This window comes from Sus scrofa, chromosome 6 (genome assembly GCF_000003025.6).
Source record: "Sus scrofa isolate TJ Tabasco breed Duroc chromosome 6, Sscrofa11.1, whole genome shotgun sequence".
NCBI lineage: Eukaryota > Metazoa > Chordata > Mammalia > Artiodactyla > Suidae > Sus > Sus scrofa.
In genome coordinates, this window is record NC_010448.4 from 119,989,610 (window position 1) to 120,015,295 (window position 25,686).

The 25,686-nt window shown below is 42.4% G+C and overlaps 1 protein-coding gene across 2 annotated transcripts in view; it reads left to right on the plus strand.

The window, feature by feature from the left end:
- MOCOS (molybdenum cofactor sulfurase) overlaps positions 1 to 25,686 on the plus strand; it is a 73,257-nt gene that overhangs the window by 44,534 nt on the left and 3,037 nt on the right. Inside the window, exons 9-14 of one of the 2 annotated variants that reach the window (XM_003356414.4) lie at positions 184 to 346; positions 2,161 to 2,239; positions 4,766 to 4,890; positions 15,594 to 15,699; positions 20,169 to 20,307; positions 24,556 to 24,660. In XM_003356414.4, coding sequence (XP_003356462.1) covers positions 184 to 346; positions 2,161 to 2,239; positions 4,766 to 4,890; positions 15,594 to 15,699; positions 20,169 to 20,307; positions 24,556 to 24,660 — 717 coding nt within the window. Of the gene's footprint in view, positions 1 to 183; positions 347 to 2,160; positions 2,240 to 4,765; positions 4,891 to 15,593; positions 15,700 to 20,168; positions 20,308 to 24,555; positions 24,661 to 25,686 lie in introns of those variants that run through there. The other variant, XM_013999302.2, reaches the window with a different exon arrangement.

Genomic DNA, 25,686 nt, shown 5'->3' on the forward strand with positions numbered 1-25,686 from the left:
CCATCCCTCCCTCGCCACCTGCCTACCTTGATAACCATAGGTTTTTCTAAGTCTGTGAGTTTCTGTTCTACAAATATATTCAGTCTGCTGAATTCCTCTGCATTTGTACAGCCACTGTGCAATAAATGTTAATATCATTTCTGAGGAGTCCAGGATTGAAATACATTGACCTTTTTTGTTTAGGTGACCAGGTGGCCTCTTGGAAATCAAGGGCTACTGTATGACCGGAGCTGGATGGTTGTGAATCACAATGGCATTTGCCTGAGTCAGAAGCAGGAGCCCCGGCTGTGCCTGATCCAGCCCATCATTGACCTGCAGCAAAGGGTCATGATCATCAAAGCCCAAGGTGTGAAAACTTGAGTGTTGAGGTCCCCAACTGTAAATGTGGATTTATCTGTTTTTCCCTTGGTTATGTGATTTTGCTTCACTTAATATTATTATGTCTTCTTGGTGAATTGTTCCCTCTTTAAGTAATGCTCCTCTTTATACGTGGTAATTTTCTTTGTTCCAAAGTATGAAGTATGAAATTCTTTGTCTGATATGAATATATCATTATTAGAAGTTAATATGCCTATTTACATAGAACATGCAAGGAAATATTCAGATCAATAAAACTAAGAGCAATTCAGAAAAAATATTGGTTAGAACACTGATATACAAAAATGAATAATATTTCTTTATTATATAGAAAATTAAAACATTTAATAGAAAAAAGGAACTCAAAATATGCCAATAAACTATTATATAACAAGAAATGTGCAAAAAAAAAAAATTTCAGGAGTTCCATTCATGGCTCAGCGGTTATAAATCCGACTAGTGTCCATGAGGATGAGGGTTCTATCAAGGCCTTGCTCAGTGCGTTAAGGATCTGGAGTTGCTGTGGCTGTGGTGTAGGTCGAAGATGCAGCTCAGATCTGGCATTGCTGTGGCTGTGGTGTAGGCTGGCAGCTATAACTCTGACTCGACCCCTAGCCTGAGTCAAGCCAGCAAGCAGTGTGGCTGGAGGGCCCAGGTGGGCCACACAGGAGGAGTCCACAGAGTAGGGGCTGCCACACATTCTCCGCAGGTGTCTTAGTTTCCCAGTTCCCTATATTTTTAATGAATCAGTAAGGAGGAGAGGGAGCACAGAGGGGTGGCAGGCCTTAGCCGTTCCAGGCTTTATCAAAGGTCTTTCATTCTTCAGTGACCTCAGATCAGTTTCCATTAGTTTCTTCCACATATTTCATTCTAAATTTGTTGGAAGAATGAATACCACTTTAGCTGAGAACTGGGTATAGGAATGTTTATTCTTTTTTTTTTTTTTTTTTTTTTGTCTTTTTGCCATTTCTTGGGCTGCCCCTGCAGCATATGGAGGTTCCCAGGCTAGGGGTTGAATCGGAGCTGTAGCCACCGGCCTACGCCAGAGCCACAGCAACGCAGGATCCGAACCGCATCTGCAACCTACACCGCAGCTCACGGCAACGCCAGATCCTTAACCCACTGAGCAAGGCCAGGGATCGAACCCAAAACCTCATGGTTCCTAGTCAGATTCGTTAACCACTAGCCACGACAGGAACTCCTAGGAGTGTTTATTTTTTAGACCATTATGTACATGTGTTCTACACTCCTTTGTATGTGTGACGTATATAGCAATTTTAAAGAAAAGAATAGCTTCCCAATGCGGACATAGAAATAGGTTTTTTTTTCGTTGGTTTTTTTGGTGATAATGATGATTGATGCAGGAATCCAATTGGATGCTGACTCCTAGGGGCTACTAAGAACTGACACTATGCTGACATTTTTACAGACTGAGCCTTTATTCCTGCCTATTTCTAAAAGATCTAAGGTAGCTTAGAGAGCAATGGCATCAGGATGTGCAGTCATCCAGAGGTAGAGAAATCTTTCAAAGGGCTTTTTAGTGTCCCAGGGACTATGGATGTGACTGGCCCAGTGCAGGGTCTCCTAGGAGACAGTTGCTCAATGTACATGTTGTTGGTGGCACCAGTCATGATGAAGAGAATCTCTGTGTTATAAAGGGTTTCCAAGAGCCAGCCACTTATTTGATTCAACCAGTTTCCAGGGTCATTAAAATTCTTGTGTATTTCACAGTAATGGACTTTTTTTGGACATACTTTTTCTCTTTGTGCGATGATAAACTTGTCTCTAATCTTTGTTCATTAGGGATGGAGCCCATAGAGGTGCCGCTTGAGGAAAACAGCCAAAGGGCTCAGATCTGCCAAAGCAAGGTCTGTGCAGACAGGTGAGGCTGGGGCAGTTGAAACTGGGGCCCATATGCAGGGTGGCTCAGAGTGGGAAGAGAGCCATCCTGTATCATCGCTCAGTCCTCGGCTGCACTCTCTATCCAGTCTGCTGCCGCTTCCCCTGGCACACTCCACTCCAGCCACAGTAGCTCCTGGATCTTCCTTAATCCTGCAAGCACGCTCTGACCTTGGGACTTTGCATTTGCTGTTCCCTCTGCCTGGAATGCTTTTCCCCATAGGGCTCACTCCCTCACTTCCATTAGGTCGCTGCTGAAAATCCTCTTTCTCAGAAGGGCCTCCAGACCTCTTGACCCCCTACAGAAACCAGTCCCTCCCCCTCTACTTGCTCTGCTGTATCTTCTCCTTCTTGTTAAATTTTCCCCAACATTTACTTTCAGTTGCTCCTGCTAGAGTGCTGACCTCGAGAGGGCAGGACCATCTCTATTGCTCCCTATAGAGTCTGCAACAGTGTGGTGTGGAAGGGGAAGATGGGGGGGTTAGTTCAGAGGAGGCAGAGTGGAACTTGGCTGGGGTGGCTTCAGGGGAGTGGTGAGGCATAGGACCTGATTCACATCTTCTTTTTTTTTATTTTTCACCTGCTACATATGGAAGTTCCAAGGTTAGGTGTCAAATTGGAGCTACAGCTGCTGGCCTACAGCAATGCCAGGTCCAAGCCATGTCTATGACTTACACCACAGCTCATGGCAATGCCGGATTGTTAGCCCACTGAGTGAGGCCAGGGATCAAACCCACATCCTCGAGGATACTAGTTGGGTTTGTTACTGCTAAGCCATGATGGGAACTCCTGGACTGAGCACTTCTATATGCCACAAGTGTGGCCAAAAAAAAAAAAAAAAAGGAAGGAAGAAAGGGAGGGAGAAAGCAAGCAAGCAAAGCAAAGCAAAGCAAATAGATTTAGGTGCATCTCTCAAAGCACCGGAGAGAATGTCTACAAAGTGTGGTTTCATTCTTCCCTCCCCTTTCTAGATCTGAAAGGCAGCTATTTTTCCCAGTAAAAATTAAGGATAAGATAGACATTCAATAACATCTATTTTGTAATCCCACTGTAAGCTATTAGTAGTTTTGTATTAGTAGTTCTGATAATGTGAAAATTATAATTAAAAAGTTTTAAGTTCTGTTTTTAAATTCTAGAAGTTTGAAGAGTTTTTAAAAAACCAGATCAAGGAGTTCCTGTCATGGTTCAGCTGTTAACGAATCTGACTAGGAACCATGAGGTTGTGGGTTCGATTCCTGGCCTTGCTCAGTGGGTTAAGGATCTGGCGTTGCTGTGAGCTGTGGTGTAGGTTGGCATCTACAGCTCTGATTAGACCCCTAGCCTGGGAACCTCCATATGCTGTGGGTGCGACCCTAGAAAAAGATAAAATAAAACACACAAACCAAAAAAACCCCAGATCAATAGATACATCGGTGACTTATGGGCATAGTTTTTTTTTGCTGTTGTTGTTGTTTTTGTTTTTTGTTTTTTTTTTGTTTTTTTAGAAACCACACGTATCAGTTCATATAGTGTGGCCTCGAGAGAAAATATTCCAGTCAGGCCCCTATTCCAGTAAAAAACCAGGACGTGGGTCTGGGTTCAAGAACTTATTTAATTTTTTATGCTTTTTAGGGCCACACCTGTGGTATATGGAAGTTCCTTGGCTAGGGTTCGAATTGGAGCTACAGCTGCTGGTTTACATCACAGCCACAGCAACTTGAGATCTGAGCTGCATCTGTAACTACAGCAAAGCTCATGGCAACACGGGATCCTTAACCCACTGAGTGACGCCAGGGATCAAACCTTCATCCTCATGGATTCTAGTCGGATTCATTTCCACTGAGCTGCAATGGGACCTCCACTAGAACTTCTTTTTTTTTTTTTAATAATTTATTTATTTATTTATTTATTTATTTATTTTGTCTTTTTTTTTTTTTTTTTGTCGTTATTTCTTGGGCCGCTCCCGCGGCATATGGAGGTTCCCAGGCTAGGGGTTTAATCGGAGCTGTAGCCACCGGTCTACGCCAGAGCCACAGCAACGCGGGATCTGAGCCGCATCTGCAACCTACACCACAGCTCAGGGCAACACCGGATCGTTAACCCACTGAGCAAGGGCAGGGACCGAACCCGCAACCTCATGGTTCCTAGTCGGATTCCTTAACCACTGCGCCACGACGGGAACTCCCCACTAGAACTTCTTAAAGCAAAATAATGCTCTAGAAGCTCTTAAATTCCAAGCATTTTGGCTCTCAGTCGCTATAAGTAATATATATAAGGTCTGTCAGGAGGATTTTTCGAGCTTTTTATTTATCTGAAAGCTTCGCATAAGCTCCAGCTCTTGGGTCTTCCCATGCCTTGGAAATCTCTCCGCAGTTTCCTAAGCACATCTATCACTTTAGGTTTCCATCTTGCTGGGGGCTTCATTCATGCATTATATTATATTATCTACATTATATTATCTAACTTTTTGCCAGCTTGATTATTTAAAGGCGTACTATATAACATTCACCATCTTTCTCTTTTTGGCCAGGGTGAATGCTTACGATTGTGGAGAAAAAATTTCAGCCTGGTTGTCAAGGTTTTTTGGCCGTCCATGTCATCTGATCAAACAAAGTTCAGACTTTCGAAGAAATCCGAGGAGAAAACATGGCAAAGGTATCACATTTCGGTTTGCTTTTTAGAAGGGGACAGTAACTGGGCATCAAAGCCCACAAAATGAGCTGACAGGGCAGCTGCTCAGGAGCAGAAAGTGGATGGGGGTGGTCAGCCTCTGGTAGAAAGGCGCCACGGTGATTCTGGTCAGCAGGACCTGTTTCATAGTCTCCAGGATGACCCTAGGGAGGCTGGGGTGGGCTTGTAGCCTGCTGCTTCACTTCTGCTTAAGCACTCTGCCTCAGTCCTACATATTTAGAAGCACAGTTTAGTTTTTGTTAAATAAAAACATTGGTAGCTCTCTATGTCCTAAGGAAACCTGGGTTTCTAGTCTTGGCTCCAACACCAAGTGGTTGTGAGAACTTGGCACATCCTTGAACATCATTGTGCTCAACTTTGGTAGACTTCGACTACTTAGACTTAAGAGCTTTGGAGTTCCTGTAGTTGGCTCAGTGATAATGAACCCAACTAGGATCCATGAGGATGGAGGTTCGATCCCTGGCCTCGCTCGGTGGGTTAAGGATCTAGTGTTGCTGTGAGCTGTGGCTCAGATCAGGAGTTGCTGTGGCTGTGGTGTAGGCCAGTAGCTGTAGCTCTGATTGGACCCCTAGCCTGGGAACTTCCATATGCCACCTGTGCAGGTCTAAAAATAAATAAATAAATAATTCTTAAAAAAAAAGTTTTGACAGCTTTTGCTACCGTAAGCTCTTGCGAGGATAAAATGAGACAGCAGAGAAGGAAGTGCTTTGAGTTCATATGGGAAGAAGAGAGCCTTTTCAGGTGTCTGCTCAATGGCACCATCTCAGGGGAGCCTTGCCTGACTCCTTAGAACCAGAACCCCTATCAGAACCTCCCCAGCTCATTCCGTGTTTTATTTTTCTCTGTGGTACTTTTCACATCCTATAGGCCATGCATTATGCTCAGTTATTCTGTTTATGTTCTGCCTTCCCTCTCCTAGAACATAAGCTCTGTGAGTGAGGGATTTTTCTCTGCTTTGTCCAGTGCTGCCTCCCTGGTGCTTAGAACAGACCTAGGACATAGTAGTTGCTTAATAAATACTAGGTGAAAATGAGTGACTAGATAGCTGTTACACTACTGGTTTGTGACTGGCTTAGTCATTAGCTCCCAGAAAGACTGGATTGTAAATCTACACTTGGAGTGAATCATGGAGGGCTTCAGGAAAGAGGTGAGTTTGGAGCTGCCTCTCAATAGGAGTGTAGGAGTTTTCCAGGCAGAGAGAAGCCAAAAGATCACCAGGAGCAGCATGGCAGGGCTTGGCATTGCATGGGCTCAGAGAAAGGTTGAGGAGGGTTGAATGTGGGGCGGGGAGTGATGGGGAAGATCTGGGGAGAAGAGATGACTGTGTTGCTGAGGAGTCTATAAACACTATCTCATGGTTGGGGGACTCATTGAAGAGTTCTACACTGGGGAGTTTCACGATGTTGCTTGCCTTAGGAAGACACTCCCTGTGAGATGAAGAGGCTGCATTAGAAAGGGAGAGGAAGGAAGTAAAGGGGCCAGGCAGGAGGCAGCAGTGACTGTCCTAGTGGGAGATGAGGACCTGGATAGGCAAAGTTCTGTGCAGGGTAAATCTGTCACCTGTTTCATATGAGATCAGGGAGTGTCAGCTTGTGAATATTATACTTCGAGGGTACCATTAGTGGTGGAGGGCTCTCTGATGGTCTAGGTCTTTGAACTTTTTTGTGTTGTTATACCTTGGAAGAAATTTTTTTAAACTACACGACCTCTTTACATTGTCATCTAAATTAAAAAAATAGTTCAGGAGCTCCCATCGTGGCTCAGTGGTTAATGAATCCGACTAGGAACCATGAGGTTTTGGATTTGATCCCTGGCCTTGCTCAGTGGGTTAAGGATCTGGCGTTGCCATGAGCTGTGGTGTAGGTTGCAGACGCAGCTCGGATCCCGCATTGCTGTGGCTCTGGCATAGGCCGGCAGCTACAGCTCCAGTTGGACCCCTAGCCTGAGAATCTCCATATGCCACAGGAGCAGCCCTAGAAAAGGCAAAAAGACACACACACACACACACACACACACACACACACACACACAATAGTCTAAGCAGTTGCAAAGGATGTGATTTCCAGCACGTTGTCAACATATGTTACCTTGGAGATACTGCAGTTTGGGGTCTAGATTATCACAATATAGAGAGTCACACATTTTTTTTTTTGGTTTCCCAGTGCATATAAAAGTTATGTTTACACTTACTGTAATCTATTAAGTGTGCAATAGCATTATGTCTAAAAATCAGTGTATGTACCTTAATTAAAAGTGCTTTTTTTGCTGAAAAATGCTAACCACCATCTGAGTCTTCAGCAATAACATCAAAGATCACTGATCACAGATCACCATAACAAATAGAATATTGAATAAATAATCATCTATCAATTATCACCTTAAATGTCAATGGACTGAATGCCCCAATCAAAAGACACAGGGTGACTGAGTGGATAAAAAGGCAAAAACCTTCAATATGCTGCCTACAAAAAACTCACCTTAGGACAAAAGATACATATAGATTGAAAGTGAAAGGGTGGGGAAAAATATTTCACGCCAATAGACATGACAGAAAAGCAGGAGTCGCAACGCTCATATCAGACAAAATAGACTTTAAAACAAAAGACATAAAGAAAGACAAAGAAGGACACTATTTAATGATTAAGGGATCCATCCAAGGAGAGGATGTTACTATCATCAACATATATGCCCCAAATATAGGAGCACCCAGATACATACAACAAATATTAACAGACATAAAGGGAGATATTGATGAGAATACAATCATAGTAGGAGACCTAAATAACCCCCTCACATCAATGGACAGATCCTCTAGACAGAAAACCAATAAAGCAACAGAGATCCTAAAGGAAACAATAGAAAAGTTAGACTTAATTGATATCTTCAGGATACTACATCCAACAAAATCAGAATACACATTCTTCTCAAATGCTCATGGAACATTCTCAAGAATCGACCACATATTGGGACACAAAGCGAATCTCAATAAATTTAGGAGCGTAGAAATTATCTCAAGTATCTTCTCTGACCACAATGCCATGAAATTAGAAATCAACCATGGGAAAAGGAAAGAGAAAAAACCTACTACATGGAGACTCAACAACATGCTACTAAAAAACCAATGGGTCAATGAGGAAATCAAGAAGGAAATTAAAAACTACCTTGAAACAAATGATAATGAAGACACAACCTCTCAAAATCTATGGGATGCTGCGAAAGCAGTGCTCAGAGGGAAATTTATAGCAATCCAGGCCTTTCTCAAAAAAGAAGAAAGATCCCAAATTGACAACTTAACCCTCCACCTAAACGAATTAGAAAAAGAAGAACAAAAAAGTCCTAAAGTCAGCAGAAGGAAGGAAATTCTAAAGATCAAAGAAGAAATCAATAAAATAGAGACTCAAAAAACAATAGAGAAAATTAATAAAACCAAGAGCTGGTTCTTTGAAAAGGTGAACAAAATTGACAAACCCCTGGCCAGACTCACTAAAAAGAGGAGAGAAAGAACCCAAATAACCAAAATTATAAATGAAAAAGGAGAAATCACAACGGATACAGCAGAAATACAAAAAACCATAAGAGAATACTATGAACAACTGTATGGCAACAAGTTTGACAATCTGGAAGAAATGGACAATTTTCTAGAATCTTACAGCCTGCCAAAACTGAATCAAGCAGAAACAGACCAACTGAACAGACCGATCACTAGAAATGAAATTGAAGAGGTCATAAAATCACTCCCTACAAATAAAAGTCCAGGACCAGATGGCTTCACAGGTGAATTCTATCAAACATATAAAGAGGAATTGGTGCCCATCGTCCTTAAACTCTTTCAAAAGGTTGAAGAAGAAGGAATACTCCCAAAGACATTCTATGAGGCCACCATCACCCTCATTCCAAAACCAGACAGAGATACCACCAAAAAAGAAAACTATCGCCCAATATCATTGATGAATATAGATGCAAAAATCCTCAACAAAATCTTAGCCAACCGAATCCAACAACATACCAAAAAAATTATACACCATGACCAGGTTGGGTTCATCCCAGGTTCACAAGGATGGTTCAACATACGCAAATCAATCAGCATCATACACCACATTAACAAAAAAAAGGTCAAAAATCATATGATCATCTCAATAGACGCAGAAAAAGCATTTGACAAAGTTCAACATCCATTCATGATCAACACCCTCGCCAAAATGGGTATAGAAGGAACATTCCTGAATATAATCAAAGCCATTTATGACAAACCCACAGCAAATATAATACTCAATGGGGAAAAACTAAAAGCCTTCTCACTCAAATCTGGAACAAGACAGGGATGCCCACTCTCACCACTGCTCTTCAACATAGTTTTGGAAGTCCTAGCCACAGCAATTAGACAAACAAAAGAAATAAAAGGCATCCATATAGGAAGAGAAGAGATCAAACTGTCACTGTATGCAGATGACATGATACTATACCTAGAAAACCCTAAGGACTCAACCCCAAAACTCCTTGAACTGATTAATAAATTCAGCAAAGTGGCAGGATATAAGATTAACATTCAGAAGTCAGTTGCATTTCTGTATACCAGCAATGAAACATTAGAAAAGGAATACAAAAATACTATACCTTTTAAAATTGTACCTCACAAAATCAAATACCTCGGAATACACCTGACCAAAGAGGTAAAGGACCTATATGCCGAGAACTATAAAACTTTAATCAAAGAAATCAAAGAAGATGTAAAGAAATGGAAAGATATTCCATGTTCCTGGATTGGGAAAATCAATATTGTAAACATGGCCATACTACCCAAAGCAATCTACAGATTCAATGCAATCCCTATCAAATTACCCAGGACATTTTTCACAGAACTAGAACAAACAATCCAAACATTTATATGGAACAACAAAAGACCCAGAATCGCCAAAGCAATCCTGAGAAACAAAAACCAAGCAGGAGGCATAACTCTCCCGGACTTCAAGAAATACTACAAAGCCACAGTCATCAAAACAGTGTGGTACTGCTATCAAAACAGACAGACAGACCAATGGAACAGAATAGAGAATCCGGAAATAAACCCTGACACCTATGGTCAATTAATCTTTGACAAGGGAGGCAAGAACATAAAATGGGAAAAGGAAAGTCTTTTCAGCAAGTATTGATAGGAAACCTGGACAGCTGCATGCAAAGCAGTGAAACTAGAACACACCCTCACACCATGCACAAAAATAAACTCAAAATGGCCGAAAGACTTAAATATACGACAGGACACCATCAAACTCCTAGAAGAAAACATAGGCAAAACACTCTCGGACATCAATATCATGAATATTTTCTCAGGGCAGTCTCCCAAAGCAATAGAAATTAGAGCAAAAATAAACCCATGGGACCTCATCAAACTGAAAAGCTTTTGCACAGCAAAGGAAACCCAAAAGAAAACAAAAAGACAACTTACAGAATGGGAGAAAATAGTTTCAAATGATGCAACTGACAAGGGCTTAATCTCTAGAATATACAAGCAACTTATACAACTCAACAGCAAAAAAGCCAATCAATCAATGGAAAAATGGGCAAAAGACCTGAATAGACATTTCTCCAAGGAAGATATACAGATGGCCAACAAACACATGAAAAAATGCTCAACATCGCTGATTATAAGAGAAATGCAAATCAAAACTACCATGAGATACCACCTCACACCAGTCAGAATGGCCATCATTAATAAATCCACAAATAGCAAGTGCTGGAGGGGCTGTGGAGAAAAGGGAACCCTCCTGCACTGCTGGTGGGAATGTAAACTGGTACAGCCACTATGGAGAACAGTTTGGAGATACCTTAGAAATCTATACATAGAACTTCCATATGACCCTGCAATCCCACTCTTGGGCATCTATCCAGACAAAGCTCTACTTAAAAGAGACACATGCACCCGCATGTTCATTGCAGCCCTATTCACAATAGCCAGGACGTGGAAACAACCCAAATGTCCATCGACAGATGACTGGATTCGGAAGATGTGTTATATATACACAATGGAATACTACTCAGCCATAAAAAAGGATGACATCATGCCATTTGCAGCAACATGGATGGAACTAGAGAATCTCATACTGAGTGAAATGAGCCAGAAAGACAAAGACAAATACCATATGATATCACTTATAACTGGAATCTAATATCCAGCACAAATGAACATCTCCTCAGAAAAGAAAATCATGGACTTGGAGAAGAGACTTGTGGTTGCCTGATGGGAGGGGGAGGGAGTGGGAGGGATCGGGAGCTTGGGCTTATCAGACACAACCTAGAATAGATTTACAAGGAGGTCCTGCTGAATAGCATTGAGAACTTTGTCTAGATACTCATGTCGCAACAGAAGAAAGGGTGGGGGAAAAACTGTAACTACAATGTATACATCTAAGGATAACCTGACCCCCTTGCTATACAGTGGGAAAATAAAACAAACAAACAAACAAACAAATAGAATATTGAGAAAAAGTTTGAAATATGGTGAGAATTGTCAAAATGCAACACAGAGACATGAAATGAGCAAATGCTGTTGGAAAAATGGTGCCATAGATTTGCTCAATGCAGGGTTGCCACAAAAACTTCAATTTGTCAAAAACTTAATACCCGTGAGGCATGATGAAGTGAAACGCAATATAACAAGGTATGCCTGTCATCATTTAAAATTGAAATGTGTACATTTCCCTTGTAAATATAAGCCATGGGAATCTCAGTACCATGGTATTTGATTCTTATGAGTATTAAAAAACATGTATATGAAAATTTTGTTTGTTTTTTGTCTTTTTAAGGCCGCACACGTGGCCTATGGCAGTTCCTAGTCTAGGGGTGGAACTGGAGCTATAACCGACAGCCTACACCACAGCCACAGCATTGCTGGATCTGAGCTACACCTGTGACCTACACCACAGCTCGCAGCAATGACAGATCCTTGACCCACTGAGCAAGGCCAAGGGTCTAACCCACATCCTCATGGATACTAGTCATATTCGTTACCACCGAGCCACAACAGAAACTCTGAACAAACGGTTTTTTAATGTACAGAGAGATGCACAACTTTAATGTACAATTTTATTTCTCTCCTCTTCTTTCTTCAACCTGTATTTCCTTTCCACCTCTTTCATGGAATTTTATCTTAGTATGAGATACCTTATGCTTAAAAATCTTTCCTTGATCACTTTATTCATATTTAACTGAAAGTAAAATTATCTATACATTGAAGTGTATAAATTTAAAAAAAATATTACTGTGATCATAGAGTCTCAGTGTTTTCTGAGTTGAGTTCTTTTTTTTTCTTTTTAGGGCTGCACCCTCGGCATATGGAGGTTCCTAGGCTAGGTGTCCAATCAAGAGCTACAGTTGCTGGCCGACATCACAGCCACAGCAACACAGGATCCGAGCCACATCTGTGACCTATGCCACAGCTCACAGCAACACCAGATTCCTGACCCACTAAGCGAGGCCAGGGATCAAACCCACATCCTCACAGCTACTAGTCAGATTCATTTCTACTGCGCCACGATGGAAACTCCCTGGTTGAGTTCTTATCAGAATTTTTAATAGTACACCAATGAGTAAAGCAACAAAAATTTATTATAAATTCCAAAAAATAGTTAGTAAACATAACAAAAAATTGTTGAAAATGCATCTCTTAATGAAATGGCTGGCTTCCTGTGATTAATTCCCACGTCCACGAGCGCAAAGATCAGAATAGCAGGTGCTCAACATTGGTTTTCTTCTGAAGAGTCAGAAGTCAGTAAAGAGCTGGGGGTGAAGGGGTTCCGTTAACACACTTGTCACTCAAACCTTTCTTCGGAGGCACAGGGATCTAACTTTAGGATGACTTTAATCATCTGTCACTTGACAGCTTAATTAGTTGCGGCAGTTTTGTGGATAGTAAAGATTTGGAACCTATCTGACCCATAGAACAATCATTCACCCCAGCTTAAGAGACTTTTCTTTTCTCAGCACAGACCCCAGGGTTTTGAATGGGGCTTTTGTTTTCTACCCTGGAGATTTTTAGCTCCCTGGGGGCAATGGGCCAGAGAGGAGGTTCAGCCTTTCCTTTGTGAAGAGTGAGAAGGGCCTTTTGTGGAGGGGCCTCGGATGGCACCTTGCTGCTCTGATGGGGCCGTTTTAGCAAAGGAGTTGTGGAAGTAGAGGAGCTGGAAAGAGAGTGTCTTGGAGGTATCCATTCTTTGGTACTCTGGGGTCCACAGACCTGCTTTGGAGACAACTTACTAGGTTTTGGCCCAGACAACACCCCCTTTTTTTGCCCTGGCTTATCTGGCGGCATACAAACCTTCCCAGGCCAGGAACTGAACTCGAACCATAGCAGTAACCTGCACCACAGCAGTGACAATGCTAAGTCTTTAACTTCTAGGCCACCAGGGAACTCCCCAGTCAACCCTGTTTATCAACATCTTATATAAAGACAGCTATGACATAGCCAACAAATGGGAGACAGAAGCTGGTTGACAGACTATTGCAGCTCTGGATGCCCTTGATATTTTCCCCTACTCATGTTTTTTTTCTTTTAGTAGTTTTGTTTTGTCTTTTGTTTTATTTTATTTTATTTTATTTTATTTTATTTTATTTTATTTTATTTTATTTTATTTTATTTTATCTTTTTAGGGCCTCACCCACAGCACATGGTAGTTCCCAGGCTAGGGGTCGAATCGGAGCTGTAGCTACTGGCCTACACCACAGCCACAGCAACACCAAATCTGAGAGGTGTCTGCAACCTACACAGCATTTCTCTGCCACTCAGGATCCTTAAACAACTCACTGGGGCCAGGGGTCAAACCCGCATCCTCATGGGTACTAGTTGGGTTTGTTACTGCTGAGCCACAATGGGAACTCCTCTTTGCGGAAGTTTTAAACCTTGTATTATTTATATCTTTTTTTGAAGTTATTAAAAACTTTTTTATTAGAGTATAGTTGATTTACAGTGTGTCAATTTCTGCTCTACAGACCCAGTCATATATATATATATATACACACACACACACACATTCTCATACTATCTTCCATCATGTTCTAGCCTAAGAGACTGGATACAGTTCCCTGTGCTGTACAGTAGCACAGTACATTAGTACTCATTGCTTATCCATTCTAAGTGTAATAGAAAGCTTGTATTATTCATTTCTACAGTCAATATTACGTCTGTACACAAAAGCAAAACCCGACTTTTCCCTGAGTAGATCCTTTGACCGGATTCAGAAGCTCCTCCTAAGCCCGTGACCCTCAACATGACCACTCTCTCTTTTTTCTTGAAGAAGGGCCTCCCCCAACTTCCCCAGCTCCAACCCTCAGCCCCATCTCTCCTCCTTTGTTTCCTCCAAATCTCCTTTGCTGAAATAATTTAACTTCAGCATTTTATTTAATTTATTCCGGATTAGTAACAGAATATTCTAGAAGCTCATTTTCTTCTTTCTTTTCTTTTTTTTTAGGGCTGCACCCATGGCATATGGAGGTTCCCAAGCTATGGGTCAAATCGGAGCTTCAGCTGCCAGCCTACGCCACAGCCACAGCAACACCAGATCCAAGCTGTGTCTTTGACCTACACCACTGCTCATGGCAACGCCAGATCCTTAACCCACCAAGAGAGGCCAGGGTTCGAACCTGCATCCTCATGGATACTAGTCAGATTAGTTTCCACTGAGCCACGATGGGAACTCCTCTTTCTGGTTTTAAGAAGTTTGAGCCATGCTTAAAACATTTGTATTATTTCCAGGGCACTATTTTTTTTCCCTTGTAGAAATAGTCTCTATTATTTGAAAGCGCAAATCAATGGCAGCACTATTCATTTGCATTCCAAGGAAGCAACTCTTCTTTTAAAATTTATTTAATTTTAATTATTAAATTTATGTATAATTGACATGCACCATCATATTAGTTTTAAGCATTCAACATAATAATTTGATATTTGTATGTATTGCAAAATGATCATTACATCGAGTTTAGTTCTGTCACCATATATAGTTTTGCACATTTGTTCCTTGTGGTGAGATTTGCTCTCTTGGCAGCTTTCAAATATGCAATACAGTATTATTAACTATAGTTACCACACGATACATTGTACCCCCAGGGCTTACTTATCTTGTAATTGGAAGGTTTGTGTGTTTTGACCCCCTTCATCCAATTCGCCCACCCTACCCCCTGCTTCTGGCAACCATCAGTCTGTTCTCTGAGTCTATGAGCTTGTTTTGTTTTGTTGTTTTGTTTTATTTTTAGATTCCATATGTAATACATAATATTTGTCTTTCTCTGACCTTTCATTTAGCATAATGTCTTCGGAGTCCATCTATGGTGTCAAATGGCAAAAGTTCTTTTTTTTTATTGGCCACACCTGAGGCATATGCAAATTCCCTGGCCAGAGACTGACTCTGAGCTGCAGCTGTAGCAGCTGCAGCAATGCTGGATCCTTTAACCCACTGCACCGAGTGGGGGGTCAAACCCACACCTCCGAAGCGACCTGAGCCACTGCAGTTGGGTTCATAACCCATTGTGCCACAGCAGGAACTCCAAAATTTCATTTTTTATGGCTGGACAATATTTCACTGTATTTATATACCACCTTTTCCTTATCCATCAATGGACACTTAGGTTGTTTCCCTATCTAGCAACTCTTCTTTTAAATGCTCTATTGCTTTTAGATCAGCCTGCTTGTACAACAGCCACCCTTTCTCTGGTGAACGAGGCACAGTATCTGCTGATAAACAGATCCAGTGTTTTGGAACTTCAGCGGCAATTAAACAGAAGGTAAGATCCCTTTACTGTTTGCTGTCCACCTTGGAAATAGCAGACAGGTGCAACCACTTGCCCCTGGGAATGAGCAGGTCAACCTGCCTGGGGAGAAAAGATCTGAGAGTTATGAGTCCACATACTTCACTGAAAAACTGAGGCCCAGAGAAGTTACAACATTTTTAGGCCAGTTCCCATCGATCTTTTAGAGTGTTCTCTCTCTCTCTCTCTCTCTCTTTTTTTTTTTTTTTTTTTTTTTTGGTCCCTTTGCCTTTTCCAGGGCCACTTCTGCGGCATATGGACATTCCCAGGCTAGGGGTCTAATAGTAGCCGTAGCCACCGCCTTACACCATAGCCGCAGCTACACCAGATGCAACCTACACCACAGCTCACTGCAATGCCAGATCCTTAACCGATTGAGCAAAGCCAGGGATCGAACCTGCAACCTCATGGTTCCTAGTCAGATTCGTTAACCACTGAGGCACAACGAGAACTCCTAGAGTATTCTCTTTTATATTTCTGTGTCATCTTTGATGTCCTCAGGATGCATAGTGAATTCAAACCCTCATTTTAAAATTTTAACTAAATTTTTTTTTTTTTTCTTTTTAGGGCCACAGCTGCGGCACATGGCAGTTCCCAAAGAGGTTGAATCGGAGCTTCAGCTGCCAGCCTACGCCACAGCCACAGCAACGCAGGATCCTAAACCACTGAATGAGGCCAGGGATGGAATCTCCATTCTCATGGGTACTAGACAGGCTCGTTACTGCTGAACCACAACTAGAGCTTCCCAGCCCTCATTTTTTAAATCAGTAATTCTTAACATTTGTTTTGATGGAGTTGCCACTGATTTGACCCAATGTCATTACCCACCTTTCCACTGTCCCCTGGCCCTAGGAGCCTTGCTCTACTTCCGAAGTCATTGCGAGTGCAGAGTAGTTATGAAAGTTTTAAAAGTTGTAATTGAAGACATTATTTGTTTGTGTCGTCAGACAGAACTAGCACCCCTGCCTGCTTACTCCCACCCAGTGTTCTCCCTAGGGACCTGGAAAGGGCAGCTCTAGATTGGTCTTTGTTGGTTTAAGCTGCCTCATTGTTCTTCAGAGGAAATCGTGAAGTCCCAAGGTAATCTGACACCTGGGTGAAAAAGAATCACTCAGCTGTAAGAGTTAGACCAGCAGATTACGGTCCACACCTGTCAGCACCGCGAGCCAGGGATCCTGTGACCTTTATGTGCCATGTGGTCCTGGGCACATGTGTGCATACACACACAGACAAGTACACATACAGCTTAATAAGCAACAAAGATGGACCATTTGTAGTATTTCCTGTTTATAGTCATTGGCAAAAGCATACAACAGGGTTCCCTTGCCAAAGTCCTGCTGGTGCTCTTTGGGAGCAGAAGTGACACAGCTCTCTGGTCCCTGGGGCTTCACTGAGTTTTCCTGGCACTGACTCACCATCTTCCTCAGGTACCCAGAGCCCTGGATGGAGCAGGTCTGTGGTTTACTGGGATTCTTGGTGTAGAAAGATAGGCAGGGACAGGCTTACTGCAGCCCACATTCCTATCAGTTGGTTTAGTGCAGGGCTGACAAGCAGCGGGTTAGGAAGGGCAGATGGTCAAAGGTAAGAGGAACAGCCTGTGGCTGGTACCTGGTAAGGGTCCCTAGTTCTGTTTTTGAATTTGACCGATGCTGTTGTGTGCGTGCTGACCACGATAGCTTTGGGATATAAAACTTTCCCATTTACAAAGCACAAAGGGAGGGTTTGTATCCTAGACGGTGAATCCAAAGTCAAAGGATTTTAGGACTAGAAAGTGTTAACCCTCTCATTTCCCACGAGGACCCCACAGTCATCATCTATTGTGGGAACTGCACATGTGACAAAGCTGGACCTGGTTATCCTGGTCCCTGGCTTTTTGTCCTTTTTTCTTTTCTTTTTAGGGCCGCACCTGTGGCAGATGGAAGTGCCCAGGCTAGAAGAACTTCCTACTGGAGTTGCAGCTGCCCGCCTGTATCGCAGGCACAGCAACGAGGGATCCAAGCCTCATTTGTGACCCACATGACAGCTCAGGGCAATATCGGATCCTTAACCACTGAGAGAGGCTAGGGATCAAACCCACATCCTCATGGATACTAGTCAGGTTCTTAACACTCTGAGCCACAGTGGGAACTCCATCCTGGTCCGTGGCTTTTCACACAGTATTCATTGTTTGGAAAAGGATTGGGATACATCCCTGGGGCCCCTTACTCTCTCCTAGAGCTTTTCAGTTCTGTCTCCAGGGCAAGTTTTTTCCTGTCTTGCTCAAGGAATTCCACCCACCCCCCACCCCGCCAACTTAAATTTTTTTTTTTTAAAGTACAGCAAAGTACAAAAATCATAAGGACATAGTTCAGTGAGTGCTTATAGATGTATGTACTCATGTAACTGCTACTCAGATCAGGCAGAGAAATTTCTAGGTCCCCAGACCTCTTCTCAGTTAACCACTGAAGATTGCCATTATTTCGGCTTCTTTCACCCTGGGTGGTTTCACCTTTTATTTTTCTCTTTTCTTTCTTTCTTTCTTTCTTTTTCTTTCTTTCTTTCTTTCTTTCTTTCTTTCTTTCTTTCTTTCTTTCTTTCTTTCTTCTTTCTTTCTTTCTTTCTTTCTTTCTTCCTTCCTTCCTTCCTTCCTTCCTTCCTTCCTTTTTTCTTTCTTTCTTTCTTGGCCACACTCATGCCATATGGAAGTTCCCAGGCTAGAGGTCCAATCAGAGCTGCAGCTGCCGGCCATACCACAGCAACAGCAGATCTGAGCCATGTTTGTGACCTACACTGAAGCTCCCACAACGCTGGGTCCTTAACCCACTGGGCAGCACCAAGGGTGGAACCTGCAGCTCTCATGGATACTAATTGTGTTTGTTGAGCCACAACGGTAACACTATTTACAGCCACACCTGCAGTTTATGGAAGTTTCTGGCCTAGGGGTCGAATCAGAGATGGAGCTGCTGGCCTATGCAAGTATGCCATAGCCACAGGAACACTAGATCTGAGCTGCATCTGCAAGTTACCTGGCGGCTTGCATCAACACTGGATCCTTAACCCACTGAGTGAGGCCAAGGATCAAACCTGCATTGTGTCACCGACACTGTCAGGTTCTTAACCCACTGAGTCACAACGAGAAGTCCCAGTTTCACCTTTTCTTGAACTCAGTTTAATGGGATCATACACTGTGCTCTTCTGTTGAAGTTTTCAGATACTTTTTCAGTGTTTTTTTACCTCAGGGGAGGGAATACATTGAGGTGCAGGGAGCCATTTTATGGCACCTCGAAGTAGTAAACAAAATTTTAAAACAAGAATGACAAAAGCGTGTGGAAGTTCCTGTTGTGGCACAGCAGAAGTGAACCATGAGGTTGCAGGTTCGATCCCTGGCCTCGTTCAGTGGATTAAGGATCTGGCATTGCCATAAGCTGTGGTGTAGGTCACAGATACAGTTCTGATCCTGCATTGCTATGGCTGTGGCATAGGCCAGTGGCTACAGCTCTGATTCGACACCTAGCCTGGGAACCTCCATTATGCCTCAGGTGCAGCCCTAAAAAAGGAAAAAAAAAAAATTATAATAGCATATACTTAGTTAAAATTGCAAACAGGATGGAAGTTAGGAAATACAATTTTTTTTTATTGAGGTGTAATTGACGTGTAACATTAGTTTCAGGTATACAACATGATTCCATGTTTGTGTATTTTGAGAAATGATCACAATAAGTCTAGTTAACGTCTGTCACCTGATATGGCTACAATTTTTTTTTTCTTGTGATGAGAACTTCTAAGATCTATTCTAACCTTTAAGATTTATTGGGACCTTTTAAATATGCATTATGGTGTTTTTGACAATACGGTGTGATTAACTATAGTTGCCATGCTGTACATTATATTCCCAAGACTTGTTTAGTTTTTAGTTGAAGTTTCTTCCTTCACCCATTTCACCCACCCTCTACCTCTGGCAACCATAAATCTGTGCTCTATAGGAAGTAAAAATTAAAACCTTCCATGTATATACTCTGTATTGCTTTAGATGCTCTAATATCCAGAAGGAGTGTGAGCTCTTGGTACTTTGAAGTCCTTGGTAATTAAGCCTGTTGACACCCTTTAAGTGCCTCGTCCTGACTCACCTTGTAGAATTGGTATTTTCTCATAAGTTTATTCACTCGGCCCCTGTTCACTTGGTCTCCAAAGTCATCTCAGCAAAGATGTGCTCACCCTTCGCATTGCCTCTCATGGGTCTCTCCGTGGAGATGGGACCATATTCCAGGGGAGACCATCGAGTCTGACTGATGTGTATGATGTGTGTCTCTTGGCCTTGAACTCATGGTAAAATGTCGTTGTGATCATCTAGGCCTCAGGCAAGAGTAAACTGATGAACTCAGGCATCAAGTGGTAGAAATGGTGAATGATTACAAGAATATGATGATCCACCCCTCCCCTCTTTCTTTTTGGTACATCTTAAACAGTGGTGAGAATGGAAAGGAAGAATTATTTCCAATGAAAGATCTCATCTCACGTTTCCGTGCCAATATTATTACCAATGGAACAAGAGCTTTTGAAGAAGAGAAATGGGATGGAATTTCAGTTGGTTCCTTGCATTTCCAGGTAAGTTCCAGAAGTTCTGTTATCTTTCTTTAAGCCTTGCCAATGCAGATTGGCCTCAGGCCGGCATGGTAGCAAAGTAGCAGGGATCTGCTAATTAAGAGTTTGTTAACTGAAGAGTTTGTTGAGGGAATTCCCATTGTGGCCCAGCGGAACCCAACGAGTATCCATGAAGATGCCAGTTCAATCCCTGACCTCCTTCAGTGAACTGGGGATACCACACTGTTGTGAGCTTTGGTGTAGGTTGCAGATGTGGCTCAGATCCTGCATTGCTGTGGCTATAGTGTAGGCCAGTGGCTACAGCTCCAGTTCACCCCCTAGCTTGGGAACTTCCACATGGCAAGGGTGCGGTACTAAAAAAACCAAAAAAAAAAAAAAAAAAAAAGTCTGTTGACGCTTAACCACAAAATCTCAAAATCTCAGCAGGAAGGTGAGTAATTTCTGCATTCTGGGCACCCCCTTGGAATGATCCAACTCTCGTTCCTCCAAAGGAGGCAGAAGTTTCATGTGAAGAAGAGAGAAAGTGTCCCATACAGGTGATGGAGGGTTCGATGCTGCCTCCACCTTGTCACTGTGTCTAGGCTTAAACTCTGTTTCTTAGGATGCTTGTGCCTGGAGAACTTCAGCCCCTGGAAACTTGTTGGACTTTCCCATGGTCTAGACCTTGAGAGCAGGACCTGGATGCCTCGTGGTCCTTCAGTGCTCATGGTGGCTGTCTCTTCTCCTCACGCTCTCACTCCCAGCCTCACTGAGGAAGAAGCTTGCAGTCAGAGTCAAAGTCCCCTGGGCTTTCGGATCCCCAAACCTAAAGTCTGCAACTATCATCTACATTCCTCATTAGGGCATTTAGGCCCCTTGACACCTGACCCCCCACCCTGGCCTCTTCCATCTCCCCCAGCTCATCACCCCTTCACCTCTGCCTGCCTTATGGACCTTCTCTCCATCTGCTAAACAACCCAAGTGGTCCCTTCTGCCTGACACACTTTTCTTGCAGCTCTTTCAGGGTCTCCGCTCAAATGCTCCCTCCTTAGAAAAGTTCTTCCTGACCCATCACATGGTCACCCTCCACACAGTGTCTGCTTATTTTTTCAGAGCATAGAAGGGTGGGGACCAAGTCTTTTTATTCCCTGCTGTCCCTCTGGAGCCTAGAACAGTCCTGACCCAGAGTTGGTGCTCCACAAATGTTGAAGGAATAAATGGGCAGGAATAGCTGAGGATGGAAGGATGGATCATCTGCACAGAATGTGCCCAGTGCTTCGGGGGAATGAAATTATTTTAATAATAGTAGTGTATAGATTGACTATAGTGGGGCTTCTGCACTCAAAAGAAACCATCACGCTAACTTCCAGAAAAGCAGAAAGTAATAATTTAATCTTTAATGAAGGATTTCAGAGGTCCAAGGTTGGGGTAGGGATAAATCATGTGGCACAAATGTCCCCCAAATCTTTTTTAAGAAATTTTTTTAGGGCTGCACCTGTGGCATGTGGAAGTTCCTAGGCTAGGGTCAAATCAGAGCTGCAGCTGCCAGCCTATGCCACAGCCATAGTAACATGGGATCCTTAGCCCACTGAGTGAGGCCAGGGATTGAAGCTGCATCTTCATGGATACTAGTTGGGTTCATAACCTGCTGAGCCACAGTAGTAACTCCTCTCAAATCCTTTTTACCCATTTAACTGTCCAAATTTTCTCTTATCCCTGAAGCTGAACCCTCTCAAAAAAACAATCTCTTTTCTCTCCCACAGACATTTCTCTGGCACCAGTCTTCCTGCCGTTCCCCTCATCCCTCCATTCTGACTTACTCTTCTTCCTTTCTGTCACCGTGTCCCTGCCATGTTATAAAAGCACCTGCTCTTCCATATCCTGCCTGGTACAGAGTAGGCACTAAATATATAATAGATGGAGAGAGAGAGGGAGAAATAAAGGAAGAAAAGAAGGCAGAGGAGGAGTTCCCGTTGTGGCACAGTAGTTAATGAATCCGACTAGGAACCATGAGGTTGCGGGTTCGATTCCCGGACTTGCTCAGTGGGTTAAGGATCCAGCGTTGCTGTGAGCTGTGGTGTAGGTTGCAGACGAGGCTTGGATCCCGAGTTGCTGTGGCTCTGGAGCAAGCTGGTGGCTACAGCTCCAATTAGACCCCTAGCCCGGGAACCTCCATATGTCGCGGGAGTGGCCCTAGAAAAGGCAAAAAGACAAAAAAAAAAAAAAAAAAAAAAAAAAAAGGCAGAGGAAAGAGAAAGAATTTTAACTAGACTAGAATCACTATCAGAAACTTACCTTGCAACAGGTAAGTTGTAAGGGACCTGGGGACATGAACCAAGAAAGATGCTTTAAAAAACCTTTCTGAGGTGCTTTGCTTTCTTTAGCTTGTGGTATTAAAAACTTCAATGAATTAAAGTTAAAATATGCAATAATTTCACTTGTAGAAATCTATCCCTTAAAAAATACTCTTACAAGGAATTCCCTGGTGGCTCAGTAGGTTTAGGATCTGGCGTTGCCACACCTGTGGCACTGCTTTGATCCCTGGCCTGGGAACTTCCTAATGCTGTAGTTGTGGCCAAAAAAATACTCTTTCAAATACGCAAAGATATATTACAAAATAACTTATTCCAATACTTTATGCATATGAAAAATCAGAGAATATCCTAAATACTCCAAGAAAGGAGATTGAGTAAATAAATTATGCTATATCCATACAGTGTTGTCTTAGGCAGACATTAAAAAGTTAAGCTATAGTTAATACTGTGCCTTTTAAAGAATAAATGCTAAATAAGTATTTGGAATGAACAGATACACAATATAATATATAAATAAACAATGGAGTATCTGTTGTGGTTCAATGGGTTAAGAACCCAACTAGTATCCATGAAGATTCAGGTTCAATCCCTGGCCTCACTCAGTGGGTTAAGGATCTGGTATTGTCACAAGCTGCAGCATAGGTCACATATGTGGCTTAGATCTGGTGTTGCTGTGGCTGTGGCTGTGGCATAGGCCAGGTGCTACAGCTCTAATTTGACACCTAGCCCAGGAATTTCCATATGCTGTGAGTGTAGGCCTAAAAAGAAAGAAAAAAAAAAGATAAACAACAAGGACCTACTGTACAGCACAGGGAACTCTATTCAATATCTTGTAATAACCTATAATGGAAAATAATCTGGAAAATAATATAAATGTAAATATAATGTATTACAATTGGATCACTTTGCCACATACCTACAACAGTGTAAATCAACTATACTTCAATAAAAATTGTTTCAAAAAATAATTACTTAAGAGATGTTTACTAATCATCTAATCACTGTGATAATACTCAGTGCTGAAGCAGTTGCAATGCAAAAAGACCTAGCACATCCTTTTGGAGAGCAGTTTTTCACTGTGTATCAAGTCATAAAAAATTTATACATGTTGACTTTATTAGTTCACTTTGAGAGATTTAGCTTAAAAAAATGGGAAAGGATTTATGTGAATTAGGACCTTTATTGCAAAATGATTAGAAACTGTGCACATGGGAGTTCCCTGGCGGCTCAGCAGGTTAGGATCCAGGGTTGTCACTGCTGTGGCTCTGGTTACTGCTGTGACATGGGTTTGATCCCTCACCCAGAAACTCTGGCATGCTATGGGCGTGCCCCCCCCCCCAAAAAAGAAAAAGAAATTATGCACATGGCTTCAAAGGAGAAGAGCTAAGCCCATCAACCCATGGGATGCCAGGCCGCAGTGAAAACTGCAAAATCCAGGGTTGATTTTGTGAACAGACATGGAAAGATATCCACTATGTATTGTAGTGTAATTTAAAAAAGAAAGAAACCCAGTGGCCTCTCAGATCTCAGCGAGTGTGTTTCACAGGGCACGTGCAGTTGTGGGAGCTACATGCTGCAGTCTGGAGTCATCTGTGGCCATGAAAGCAGCGTAGGGTCTGTTCATCTTCTCCCGGTATGTCCTCCACAGTACTTTTCTTCCCTGGAGGACACTCACCCTTCCCTGATAACCACCTGAGAATCACAACCACTCTCCTTTTTCTACAAAACCCTGACGCCATCGCCTTTCAGCCGATATACAAATGTGGGTGATTCCCTAGCAGGCACTGGGAAAGGGTGCCACTTCCTGGCTCTTTGCAGTTGGAGCATTTCTCTGCGCGGCTGAAATTGGCAGGAGGATGGTTGTTTATAGCTATTCCTCCTAGACGCAGGTTTCGCCCTCTGTAGAATGTCTGGTCACTTTCATGACAACACTGCCTTTTCCCTTCTCACCGCCCAGGTTTTGGGGCCTTGTCACAGATGCCAGATGATTTGCATCAATCAGCAAACTGGTCAACGAAATCAAGATGTTTTCCAAAAGCTTTCTGAGAGTCGGGAGAGAAAGGTAAGCACACAACACCCCATTTTAAGATCCTGAACAAATTTTATCTACACCAGAAATAATTTACATTTTTTTTTTTTTTTTTTTTAGGGCTGCAAGTGCAGCATATGGAGGGTCCAGGTTAGGGGTTGAATTGGATCTACAGCTGCTGGCCTATGCCACAACCATAGCAACGCCAGATCTGAACCTTGTCTGTGACCTACACCACACCTTGCTGCAACGCCGGATCCTTAACTCACTGAGTGAGATCAGGGATCGAACCTGCATCCTCATGGATACTAATCAGGTTTGTTTCTGCTGAGCCACAATAGAAACTCCCTAATTCTTAGGGAGTTTTTTAAAAAAAGTTTTATTGAAGTATAGTTGATTTATAATGTTATAATAATTACTGTTGTACAACAAAGTGATTCAGTAATACGTATATGCACATCCATTCTTTTTCATATTCTTTTCCCATATAGATTATCACAGAAAATTGAGTAGAGCAGAACAAAATCTTAATGGTGCCAAGTAATTTTTAGAAGTGGGAAAACATTCTAAGGCTGATGGGCTGGCATCAAGGTTTAGACCTTGTCTGTGATACTATCTTATTTTTCTTTTCCATTCACTTCCTTACTTTTTTTTTTTTTTTTTTTCTTTTTAGGGCTACACTCTGGGCATATGGAAGTTCCCAGGCTATGGATCCAGTTGTAGCTATAGCTGCCAGCCTACACCACAGCCATAGCAATTCAAGATCTAAGCTGTGTCTGAAACCTATACCACAGCCATGTCTGCAACCTACACCACAGCTCACGGCAATGCCAGATCTTTAACCCCTCGTCCTCATGGGTATTTTCAGGTTCATTACCACTGAGCCACGATGGGAACTCCCTCACTTTTTTTTAAAATCATGTATTTTTGATGCTTTCAAATCTTATTGGAGAGATATGGAGTATAAATAAGAAATGAGTAAATGAGTAAAGTAACTCTTTGTTTCAATCATTATTTTCTTCCCCACAAAGATCTCATGGAGAGTAAAAATATCTCATG